At 40.1% G+C, this 13,532-nt stretch overlaps 1 protein-coding gene across 2 annotated transcripts in view; it reads right to left on the bottom strand.

Annotated features, from left to right (window-relative positions):
• The window catches only part of LOC133546680 (oocyte zinc finger protein XlCOF8.4-like), a 388,650-nt gene that overhangs the window by 369,355 nt on the left and 5,763 nt on the right, over nt 1-13,532 (bottom strand). The window contains exon 2 of one of the 2 annotated variants that reach the window (XM_061892477.1): nt 2,259-3,661. The exons of the other annotated variant lie outside the window; for it this stretch is intronic. Coding sequence (XP_061748461.1) covers nt 2,568-3,661 — 1,094 coding nt within the window. The 3' untranslated portion in view covers nt 2,259-2,567. Of the gene's footprint in view, nt 1-2,258; nt 3,662-13,532 lie in introns of those variants that run through there. 2 annotated transcript variants of the gene reach the window in all.

Genomic DNA, 13,532 nt, shown 5'->3' on the forward strand with positions numbered 1-13,532 from the left:
CGGTTTATAAATGTAAAGTGGCTGATTGGAGACTCACTATGATTGTTTTCACCAGAATAAACCATGTTTGAGTCGGAAACGTGACTGGGTGTCGTCTTTTGGGGAAAAACACAAGACAAAGGAGTACTTCATCGCTACACATGTACGAGTCTGACTGATGATTTCTAAATGATCAAAGATATATTATTGTACAAAAACACAATTTTAGGTCAACAGAGTGCTGCTGCTGATCTAAGCCGAGCGAGTCTTCCTGCCTCTCTTTAAATGTCAAAGCTCTCTACCTGCTGCACCTGTGACGTTTGCCGCCTGCCGTGCAATGCCAGTGCGCACTGGGCATCAAAAGTGCAGATAGAGGCAAAACAATGTCACAAAAAAGGACAAATCCTTCCAGCCGCGTCACCAGACAGATTTCACTGGGGTACGTGCCCCAGTATTGATCTGCAGTGCCCCAGTAAAAATTTCACCAATAAAAAAAACGCTTCAGAGTTTTAAGTCTACATAACATAGACCACAGCGCACATACTACTTCGTATGGTAATTGATTTCTACTGTATTCACTTCACGTAACAATGAGCACATGGCTAATTAATATGGTAATTTATTCACGTGTGGAGACTTCAGTTGAGAGAGAGAGAGAGAGAGACAGAGAGAGAGAGGATGAGAATCACTGTGTGAGGTAGGTAACGTTAGCCGACGACAATTTGTTAATTATATTATTTTGATTTTGATTTGACTCAAACTGTAATTCCTAGATGGATTTAAGAAAGTTATTTGCCCGCAGCAGGGAAGAAGCAGCGAGGAATGAGAGATGTAAGTGAAGTCCTAGCTAGCTAGGCAACATCATTGTCTTAAGTTGATGCTAAGTTAGCTAACGTTATTCCTTGTATCAAGACAAACATATTCATTTGCTGTACGAGCTGTCGGGGGAATTTCCAATCAACATGAAACATAATGTTGGTTATTGTCTGCTGCTTCTGCATCAAAGATGATTTGGAGTCAGCATGTGTGAGTTGAGTGCTTCTCAAATGGTTTTTCTTCAGGAAGAAAAACATTTTTCCATATCATCAAGTCGTAAGCCAAATTTTTAAATCATTCAAGTTTATATCACAGAAAAATAGCACAATAGACTTGTCTTGTTAATCGGTGTGACTTTGACTAAAATAATCTTGTTTTGTCACCAGAAAAATGGCTACAGCTAAAGCATCTGCTTTTGTTTCCAGAAAAAATAGTAACATTTCTGTATTTTTTACCAGAAAGATGGCTGAAAATATCGGGTTTTGTTGCCCCATTTAGATTTAAAAAATATATATTTCCATGTCTGTCCTGAGTCCTCCTCCATTGGTTACTCGGTTTGCCTTTTGCTAAAATACTCACTAATAGTCACTAGAAAAATGGCTAAAAATATCTGGTTTTGTTGCCACAATTTGATTTTTTTCTCCCTTAACTTTTTTTTTTTTCATGCACACATGTGACTGCGACTCACTGAAAATGACACACAATCCACTTTTATGTCAGGACCCAGCAGTTGGGAACCACTGGTCAACTGTATAACAGTTACTGTAATATAAATATTTCAAAAAGATTCATTGCTCTTCTCCTTTGCTTTTACCAGTAGCAGTTTAGAAGTCTGGAGTAAAAAAGTGCACAAGTAGGTCAAATGCATGAGTTAATTTCAGGTGGTTCATCAAAGATCCATACAACATCATCTGATATGATTTCATAGTTTAAAGCACTATTTATGTATTTTTTATGATAAATAAGTCCTAAAAATGTTTTTGCTTGCGCGCTTTGCACGCTCATATGAATTATTATTATTATTATTATTATTATTTGTGCCCCAGTACAGTATTAGGTCTAGTGTGTCCTTCAGGTGCATTATGTTACCTTGTTTCTGGTAACTCTGTTCATTAATATTATCTAAGTATTTGCTTGATATTTAATGTATTTATGTTGGTTTTTGTACAATTGAATTTGTTCCTTTTTATATATATTTAAGTGATTTTATTGTTGCAATTTATTGTTTTTCTTGCATTACGAATTATTTTTGCACATTGCTGTTTCAGGTGTTTGTTATCAAAAATAATAAAGTGAATCAGAATCACCTTTATTGTCCTATTATGTTTAACACACATGGAATTTAACTTCAGTAGACTGCGCTCTCTTTATACAAATTAAACATGAAATATGAACAATTAACTAAAAATATAAACTAGTAATTAAAGACAAATATGTACAAGACTGATGAGACAAGATGACACTTTTACTGTAAATACAAAGCTTTATCACTTGGACTGTTCAACCCCAGGCCACTCTTGTGGCTGAATGTTTTCTACATTTTAAAATTAGGAAGTATATATGGCACTCTGGACATCATTCCTTCATTCATTGGTATTATTTATGTTCTTAGCTGGGCCACCCCCATATCTTTATAAATGACATGTCATTTGTAAAGACATGCCAGGCTGACAATAGGATCATGTAAACACTGCCAGAGCCGCAATGACTTTATAGTAGGTGTGTGAATGATCAACAATCAATATTATTGGCAGAAATAGAGGGCCCCAAAATCAAATGTTGCTTAGGGCCCCATGGAGACTGGCTAGAAGCCTTGATCGGTCACAAAAGCTTCTGTTGCAGATTGAACAGGAATGTGATTTTTCACCAGTGTGTGTTGTCATGTGTCTTTTCAAACTCTGACTTCGTGTAAAACATTTACCACAGGTTGAACAGGAAAACGGTTTTTCACCAGTGTGTGTTCTCATATGTACTTTCAAAGTGATTCTTTGTACAAAACTTTTACTACAGATTGAACAGACATAAGGTTTTTCTCCGGTATGTGTTCTCATGTGTACTTTCACATCTTGACTTTGTGTAAAACTTTTACCACAAATTGAACAAGAAAAAGGTTTTTCTCCAGTGTGTGTTCTATTGTGTCTTTTTAGAGAACTATGGTATTTAAGGGTTTTGTGACAGTGAGGACATGTGAAGTGAGTGTTGTCAGTGTGACATGTCTTATCATCTTTAGAGTCTTCATCATCAGTGTCAGGAGAGTGTGACGTTGTGTCCTCACTATCTGATAGTGGAGCTAAGAGCTTGTCTGCTTGTGATCCTCCACAGTGGTCTCCATCAGCTTCTGTTGTCATGTGTTGTGTTGAGCTGCTGCTTGGAGGCTCCCCCCCTCCCCTCTCCTCACTTTCACCTTTCACCTCATCATCTTCACTCTTCACAGGGACACCAGTCACTGGGAACTCCTCCAACCATTTAGGCTGACTGATGCCCTCTTCCTCCTCTTCCTCTTTAATGTGCGGCGCCTCTTGGTCCTCCTCTTGCTCCTTAAAGTGAGGGGTCAGTGGATCCTCCTCTTCCTTTTTAATGTGAGGTGTCAGCGGGTTCTCTTGCTCCTTAAAGTGAGGGGTAAGTGGATCCTCCTCTTCCTTTTTGATGTGTAAGATCAGTGTGACCTCCGCTTGCCTTTTATTGTGAAGGGTCAGTTTAACATTATGGGTCTGTGGCGTCTCATGTTTCGCTTTATTGTGGGGGGGCTGTGGGTCCTCTACTTCCTCTTTAATGTGTTGGGAATGCGGTACATCTTTTTCCTCTTTAATGTGGTGGGGCTGTGGCTCTTCTTCCTGCTCATGAGGAAGATGTCCTTTATTGAGTTCTGCGGAACAGGAGAAAACAAACATTCTTCAGAAAAGTCCAGCTTTGCTCAATCACATGAGACATTGTCCTACACCAAGAAATTATTTCACAATCTCATCAGTGTCCCCTCACAGCAGTCAGGGTACTTCCAGCTGACACATGAAGAAGACCTTCAGAGGAATGCTTTTTCAGGCCAACATCCAATCCATCTTATTCATATAAAAACTTCCTAAAAGTCATTCCTGCAATCCTTAATGGTAGATGCCATACGTGAAAGTGTGCTGTTCTCCCTCTGAATAAGTCATACACACACAGGAAATAATGTACCACATGCCAGCCTCCACACAGTAGTACTAGTGATGAGCTCCCCCTGCTGGTGGACAATAATTAGTCATTTTCCTATTCATCTTTAGAGACATGTCTGTTATAAAAGAAGCATGAGCACAGTCAACATGTTGGCCAAGAAAGATGACATCTGTTTTGCTTTCATTTAGATAGTGTCACCACAGTTAAACTGGGAAGAAGTAATCAGATTACTGACAGCACCTTCAAAAGATAACTTGTTTACCTTATTAATAATAGTAATAATGGATTATATTATTTAGTGCGTTACTAGACACTCAAATTGCGTTAGAGTGAGAACTGAGAAGGCATCATTCATGCAGTCCACACATTCAATCAAAATCAGAATCAGACATACCGTATTTCCTTGAATTGCCGCCGGGTATATAGTATGCACCTGCCTAGAATTACTGCTGGGTCTAACTCGTTTCGCAAACTAATTAGCGCATGCTTAGCATTACCGCCGGCTCAGGATTAATGCCGGGTCAAACTCGTTTCGCCAAATAATTAGCATATGCCTACAATTCCCGCCGGGTCAAACTCGCCACGTCACGAGTGACACTTCACCTGTCATCATTTTCAAAATGGAGGAGGTTGATTTCAAAAATTTGAAATCGCATAAAAGGAAGAAGATTAAGAGCTATTCAGTAGGATTTAAGGTCCAAGTTATTGAATATTCTAAAAAGAACAGTAAGCAGCTATGTTTTATTAATATACCGTAGCTGCGTGTGTCAAATATGAGTCATTAAATGACTCCCGCCTCCTGGTGGTAGAGGGCGCTAGTGATCCTTCTTGCGACTACTCGGCTGAAGAAGAAGTGACAACAAGCAGCAAGAGTGAGCAGCGTGTGTTTATTTTTTCCTCTCGCTTGCACTTTTAACATGGAGGATTACATATCTAAAATAAAACCGTTTTCTAAACTGGACTTTCAATCGAAGCAGGAGGTAATAATGGAAGATCTCCATCGAGACAGAGAGACTTTTAAAACTGAAGAAAGATAAGGAGGACTTCTATAAACAAGTTATCGATGCTTTTGATCAGAAGGAGCTGCGCATAGACATCATTTATAAGTAAAGGTAAGACCATAATAACTTTTTTCTATTAAATGTGCTTTTCATGATGTATCCTTACATCACACTCAAATTTTTAAGCGCAGGCCTAAATTTACCGCATGCCTTTGGTAAGTGCCAGAGTGAGAAGAGGTTTTAAATTAATTAGCGCCCCGGCGGCAATTCAAGGAAATACGGTACTTTATTAATCCCCAAGGGGAAGTTAAAACTTTCAGCAATATGGTAAGCTACATTTAATAATAATAATAATAATAATAATAATAATAATAATAAGTAGATGAGGCAATTGTTCCAAGGAATTGTGTGAATGCAGACAATTCTCACAACACCACAACACTTCTTCTCTCACATTCCCAAAGTAATAATCTAGTCAATAATCACTGAAATCATCAAAAAAATAAGGCATATTATATCAACAATGACTTTTTTTCAAGATGGCGCCCCCCGTGACTGACGTCTTTGCGTCGTCGTCCTGACAACATTTACGTTTTTTATTTATTATCCAAACCCCGTTTCCATATGAGTTGGGAAATTGTGTTGGATGTAAATATAAACGGAATACAATGATTTGCAAATCCTTTTCAAGCCATATTCAGTTGAATGCACTAAAAAAAGAGAAAACATTTGATGTTCAAACTCATAAACTTTTTTTTTTTGTTGCAAATAATAATTAACTTAGAATTTCATGGCTGCAACACGTGCCAAAGTAGTTGGGAAAGGGCATGTTCACCACTGTGTTACATCACCTTTTCTTTTAACAACACTCAATAAACGTTTGGGAACTGAGGAAACTAATTGTTGAAGCTTTGAAAGTGGAATTCTTTCCCATTCTAGTTTTATGTAGAGCTTCAGTCCTTCAATAGTCCGGTGTCTTCCATCCATCCACTTTCCACCGCTTATTCCCTTTTGGGGTCGCTGGCGCCCATCTCAGCCACAATCGGGCAGAAGGCGGGGTACACCCCGGACAAGTCTCCACCTCATCGCAGGGCCAACACAGATAGACAGACAACATTCACACTCACATTCACACACTAGGGACCATTTAGTGTTGCCAATCAACCTATCCCCAGGTGCATGTCTTTGGAAGTGGGAGGAAGCCGGAGTACCCGGAGGGAACCCACGCATTCACGGGGAGAACATGCATACTCCACACAGAAAGATCCCGAGCCTGGGATTGAACCCAAGACTACAGGACCTTCGTATTGTGAGGCAGACGCACTAACCCTTCTGCCACCGTGAAGCCCAGTCCGGTGTCTTGTTGTCGTATTTTACACTTCATAATGCGCCACACATTTTCCATGGGAGACATGTCTGGACTGCAGGCAGGCCAGTCTGGTACCTGCACTCTTTTACTACGAAGCCACGCTGTTGTAACACGTGGCTTGGCATTGTTTTGCTGAAATAAGCAGGGGCGTCCATGATAACGTTGCTTTGATGACAACATATGTTGCTCCAAAACCTGTATGGACCATTCAGCATTAATGGTGCCTTCACAGATGTGTAAGTTACCCATGTCTTGGGTACTAATACACCCCCATACCATCACACATGTGTAAGTTACCCATGCCTTGGGCACTAATACACCCCCATACCATCACACATGTGTAAGTTACCCATGCCTTGGGCACTAATACACCCCCATACCATCACACATGTGTAAGTTACCCATGCCTTGGGCACTAATACACCCCCATACCATCACAGATGTGTAAGTTACCCATGCCTTGGGCACTAATACACCCCCATACCATCACACATGTGTAAGTTACCCATGCCTTGGGCACTAATACACCCCCATACCATCACACATGTGTAAGTTACCCATCCCTTGGGCACTAATACACCCCCATACCATCACACATGTGTAAGTTACCCATGTCTTGGGCACTAATACACCCCCATACCATCACACATGTGTAAGTTACCCATGCCTTGGGCACTAATACACCCCCATACCATCACACATGTGTAAGTTACCCATGTCTTGTTCACTAATACACCCCCATACCATCACAGATGTGTAAGTTACCCATGTCTTGTTCACTAATACACCCCCATACCATCACACATGTGTAAGTTACCCATGCCTTGGGCACTAATACACCCCCATACCATCACACATGTGTAAGTTACCCATGCCTTGGGTACTAATACACCCCCATACCATCACACATGCTGGTTTTTCAACTTTGCGCCTATAACAATCCGGACGGTTATTTTCCTTTTTGTTCCTGAGTACACCACATCCACAGTTTCCAAATATAATTTGAAATGAGGACTCGTCAGACCACAGAACACTTTTCCACTTTGCATCAGTCCATCTTTGATGAGCTCGGGCCCAGCCAAGCCGGCGGTGTTTCAGGGTGTTGTTGGTAAATGGGTTTGGCTTTGCATAGTAGAGTTTTAACTTGCACTTACAGATGTAGCGACCAACTGTAGTTACTGACTGTGGTTTTATGAAGTGTTCCTGAGCCCCTGTGGTGATATCCTTTACGCACTGATGTCAGTTTTTGATGCAGTACCGCCTAAGGCAGGGGTAGGGAACCTATGGCTCTAGAGCCAGATGGGGCTCTTTTGATGACTGCACCTGGCTCTCAGATAAATCTTAGCTGACATTGCTAAACATGGTAAGTAATGAATAATTCTGCCGGTAATCATAGTGTCAAAAATAACGTTCAAAATATAAAATATTTTCATGCATTTTAATCCATCCATCCGGTTTCTACCGCACCTGTTCAAGAAGTCGCATTAATGGTAAGAAGTATTTTATTTATTGTTGGTTAGCTTCAGAATAACAATGTTATTAAAAAGAATAAGAGACTTATTATACTCAAAAAATGTTGGACTTACTTAAAAATGAATGCATCATCATCATTTATTGTTATTCCTTTCATTAAAATGCATATATACAAGCCACGTACAATTGACACTTTCATTGTTTTTTTTGTTTCTTATACATTTCCATGATCAGAAAGGAGCAGATGGAAGAATAATATTCTTATATTTATCTGCCCCCCTTTTTAACATCAATTATTTTCGATGACTTTATAACTGTTCACTCCAACAACACCCGAACTCCAACATACTTTTCAATTTTCCTTTAAGTATTTTCACAATGACACGTCCAATCAAATCAAAATTCAGTTTGATATAATTCCAGTTTTCTCTTTTTATAACTTTTTAAAAACAAAGGTATTCTCACAGCTTTTTAAGTCTTTGTTTAGAGAATATCATGCTTTCACAGCAACAACAGACAAGCACATTTGTTTCAAATTTGTTGGCACTCTTGGATGTTTAAAGTCATACGGCCTTCTGTGGTTCTCATCTTCAGATGTGAACACATAACTTTTGTACGTCCTTTGGAAGAATTGTATTTCTCGCTTTGAACAGCATTAATAGACTATTCAATTCTACAATGTCTTTTAGTTTTAGTAATTGTGACCTAATGAAGTGGTTTTGTGTGGTCGCTATATCGTACTTTAAAAATTATACAAATTGCTCTTTTCTGTGAAATAAAGGCATTATGTTGCTATGATATGTATTTCCCAATATTTCTGCACAATAATTGAAATAAGATAGAATAATAGTTGTATTCAGTCTTACAAAAAATATTATATGGCTCTCACGGAAATACTTTTAAAATATTTGGCTTGTATGGCTCTCTCAGCTAAAAAGGTTCCCGACCCCTGGCCTAAGGGATCAAAGGTCCGTAATATCATCGCTTATGTGCAGTGATTTCCCCAGATTCTCTGAACCTTTTGATGATTTTACGGACGTAGATGGTAAAACCCTAAATTCCTTGCAATAGCTCAGGGGTGCCCACACTTTTTCTGCAGGCGAGCTACTTTTCAATTGACCAACTCGAGGGGATCTACCTCATTTATATATATCATTTATATGTATTTATTTATGAAAGAGACATTTTTGTAAACAAGTTAAATGTGTTTAATGATAATACAAGCATGTGTAACACATATAGATGTCTTTCTTTCACGAAGACAAGAATATAAGTTGGTGTATTACCTGATTCTGATGACTTGCATTGATTGGAATCAGACAGTAATGATGATAACGCCCACATTTTCAAATGGAGGAGAAAAAAAGTTGTCCTTTCTGTACAATACCACATGAAAGTGGTTGGTTTTTGGCATCTAATTCATCAAGCTTCTATACACTTTACAAGAAAAACATTGGCGGCAAATTCCGTAGCTTGCTTGATTGACATTCACGGCACCCGAGGGTCTTGTGAGATGACGCTGGCTGCTGCCAGTTCATTATTATGAAAAAATGACAGAGAGGAAGGCGAGAAACACTTTTTATTTCAACAGACTTTCGCGCCGTCCCTTCCGTCAAAACTCTCAAGGCCGACTGCACATTTCCTATCTTCACAATAAAAGCCCTGCTTCATGCTGCCTGCGCTAACAAAATAAAAGTCTCGGAAAGCTGGCGTGCACAAGTGATGTGCACGCCAGCTTTCTGAGGGATCGCTTGTGCACGCCAGTTTTCCGAGACTCTGTATTTAGTTAGCGCATAAAATAAAAAGTGTTTCTCGCCTTCCTCTCGGTCATATTTTAATAATAATGATCTTGCAGCAGCCAGCGTCATCTCACAAGACCCTCCGGTACCGTGAATGTCATTTAAGTGACGTCTTGGTGAAGATTGATGATCACTAAATTTTAGGTCTATTTCTTTTAAAAGCCTGGCTCCAGATCGACTGACACACCCCCCGCGGTTGACTGGTAGCTCGGGATCGACGTAATGGGCACCCCTGCAATAGCTTGTTGAGAAATGTTGTTCTAAAACTGTTCGACAATTAGCTTACAAAATGATGACACTCTACCAATCCTTGTTTGTGAATTACTTAACATTTCACGGAAACTGCTCTTATACCCAATCATGGCACCCACCTGTTCCCAATTAGCCTGCACACCTGTGGGATGTTCCAAATAAGTATTTGATGAGCATTCGTCTACTTAATCCGTATTCATTGCCACCTTTCCCAACTTCTTTGTCATGTGTTGCTGGCATCAAATTCTAAAGGTAATGATTATTTGCAAAAAAAAAAAAAAGTTTATCAGTGTGAACATCAAATATGTTGTCTTTGTAGCATATTCAACTGAATATGGCTTGAAAATGATTTGCAAATCATTGTATTCCGTTTATATTTACATCTAACACAATTTCCCAACTCATATGGAAACGGGGTTTGTAGTACTAATTTGCATCCTAAATGCAAAGTTTTTGCATGCAACAGTGAGATATAACAGAGATGCACTTCTGGACATCGGAAAAGCTCACCACAAGCTCACTTCTAGTCTGACGGACTTCAACTTTCTGCTACGACGAGAGCCAGCTAACCACAAAACAACAACAACAAGACGGCGGGGCTACATGCTAGGCTAAAGGCTAGAGCTACACAACCACCACTACCTAGCCTGCTGCTAGCTAACGTGCGCTCACTCGACAACAAGCTGGATGAGCTGAGAACCAGGACTACATCCCAACGTGAACTGAGAGAATGCTGTGCTCTTATTTACACGGAAACCTGGCTTTCGGACAGCATCCCAGACTCTGCTATCCAGCTAACAACGCACTCAGTCTACCGTGAAGACCGGACAAAGGCTTCAAGAAAGGCGGAGGCGGCGTCTGTGTTTACGTGAGTAACCGCTGGTGCTCGGACGTACAGGTGGTTGAAAGACACTGCTCGGACAACATTGAGTTGTTGATGGTGAAATGCAGACCTTTTTACCTGCCAAGGGAGTTCAGTGCAGTGTTTATACTGTTTGTTTACATCCCGCCACGGGCGGACTCCACTACAGCGCTAAAGCTGCTGCATGACGTCATCAGTAAACAAGAGACCCCACACCCTGATGCTGCGTTCACGGTAGCTGGGGATTTTAACCTCCTAAAGAGTGTCCTCCCAAAATACCATCAATATGTGAACTTTACTACGAGGGAGATAAACACCCTGGACCAGGTGTACTGCAACGTGAGGGGAGCCTACAAAGCTGTACCCAGACCACACTTTGGACTATCTGATCACATCTCAGCTTTTCTACATCCAGCGTCCCAAGCAAGCCCCCCCAGTGAGTAAAACTGTTCAAGTTTGGAATGAAGACACTGAACTAGTGCTTCAGGACTGCTTTGGGAGTACAGACTGGGACATGTTTAAAACTGCTGCTCAGAGGGATGACGGTACTGTGGACATAGAGGAATATGCTTCCAGTGTAACTGGCTACATCAGCACATGTGTGCAAAACATTGTTCCCACAAAACAATACAAGATATACCCAAACCAAAAACCCTGGATTAATGTTCGGTCCAAGCTACATGCCCGCTCCACTGCATTTCTCTCAGGCAACGCTGAGGACTACAAGAAGGCCAGATATGACCTGTGTAAATTCATCAGCGAGGCCAAGGGACAATGCAGACAAAAGCTGGAGGGATTCTACTTCAACACAGATTCCCGACGCATGTGGCAAGGCCTGCAACACATCACAGACTACAAGCAGGGGAGCAGGGGGGTCACAAACAGCCAACAATCACTGCCAGATGAGCTGAATGAGTTCTATGCCCGCTTCGAGGTCCTCAACACCAACTAACAGAGAGGGGTTCTGACCACGGAGCGCATGCAGGACCCACCGCTCACTATGACAACAGCAGAGGTACGTACAGTTCTGAAGAAAACAAACCCACGGAAGACAGCCGGCCCAGATAACACCTCTGGCCAGGCCCTCAGGGTGTGTTCATCAGAGCTGGCTGACGTACTTGCTGACATATACAACTTGTCACTAACACAAGCTGTTGTGCCCACCTGCTTCAAGACCACCACCATCGTGCCCCTGCCAAAGAAAAACACTGTGACCTGTCTGTTGCACTCACCCCAATAGTGATGAAGTGCTTCGAGAGGATAGTCATGTCACACATCAAGAAGACCATCCCAGACACACTGGACCCTCTACAGCAGGGGTCACCAACCTTTTTGAAACCAAGAGCTACTTCTTGGGTACTGATTAATGCGAAGGGCTACCAGTTTGATACACACTTAAATAAATTGCCAGAAATAGCCAATTTGCTCATTTTACCTTTAATAAATAAATCTACTAATATATAAAAAAATGGGTATTTCTGTCTGTCATTCCGTCGTACATTTTTTTTCCTTTTACGGAAGGTTTTTTTTGTAGAGAATAAATGATGAAAAAAACACTTAATTGAACGGTTTAAAAGAGGAGAAAACACGAAAAAAATGAAAATTACATTTTGAAACATAGTTTATCTTCAATTTCGACTCTTTAAAATTCAAAATTCAAACTGAAAGAAATGAAGAGAAAAACAAGCTAATTTTAATCTTTTTGAAAAAATTGAAAAAATAATTTATGTAACATCATTGGTCATTGTTCCTGATTAATATTAATTTTAGAGTTTTGATGACATGTTTTGAATAGGTTAAAATTCAATCTGCACTTTGTTAGAATATATACCAAATTGGACCAAGCTATATATCTAACAAAGACAAATCATTATTTCTTCTGGATTTTCCAGAACAAACATTTTAAAAGAAATTCAAAATAATTTAAAATAAGATTTAAACTTGATTCTACAGTTTTTCTAGATTTGCCAGAATCATTTTTTTGATTTCTTTCTTTCTTTAGTTTATTTCGAACATGAATATTTACAACACAATACAATACAGACAATAAAAATTATTTACAATAAAAAAAAAATACTTGAACATTTATTTAAATTGTCAGGAAAGAAGAGGAAGGAATTTAAAAGGTAAAAAGGTGAATGTGTTTAAAAATCCTAAAATCAATTTTAAGGTTGTATATTTTCTCTAGAATTGTCTTTCTGAAAGTTATAGGAAGCAAATAAAAAATAAAAATGAATGTATTTAAACAAGTGAAGACCAAGTCTTTAAAATATTTTCTTGGATTTTTTAAATTCTATTTGAGTTTTGTCTCTCTTAGAATTAAAAAGGTCAAGCAAAGCGAGACCAGCTTGCTAGTAAATAAATAAAATTTAGAAAATAGAGGCGGCTCACTGGTAAGTGCTGCTATTTGAGCTATTTTTCGAAAAGGCCAGCGGGCAACTTATCTGGTCCTTACAGGTGACCGGTGCCCGCGGTCACCGCGTTGGTGACCCCTGCTCTACAGTTTGCCTACCGGCAGAACCGGTCCACTGAGGATGCAGTCAACCCTGTCATCCACACCACCCTCACCCACGTAGAGGGCAAGGAAACCTATGCCAGGCTATTATTCATCGACTACAGCTCTACTTTTAACACGGTCATCCCACAAAAACTCAGTGCTAAACTCCTCACTGTTGGTCTGACACCAACTCTCTGTGACTGGGTCCTGAACTTTCTCACAAACCGGCCCCAGTCAATCAGAATCGGCAACCAGACATCAGGCACTAAAGTTCTAAGCATTGGGACCCCCCAAGGCTGCGTGCTGAGCCCCCTATTGTACACCCTCTTCA

The sequence above is a fragment of the Nerophis ophidion genome, unplaced genomic scaffold (genome assembly GCF_033978795.1).
Source record: "Nerophis ophidion isolate RoL-2023_Sa unplaced genomic scaffold, RoL_Noph_v1.0 HiC_scaffold_36, whole genome shotgun sequence".
In the NCBI taxonomy this organism is placed as follows: Eukaryota; Metazoa; Chordata; class Actinopteri; order Syngnathiformes; family Syngnathidae; genus Nerophis; species Nerophis ophidion.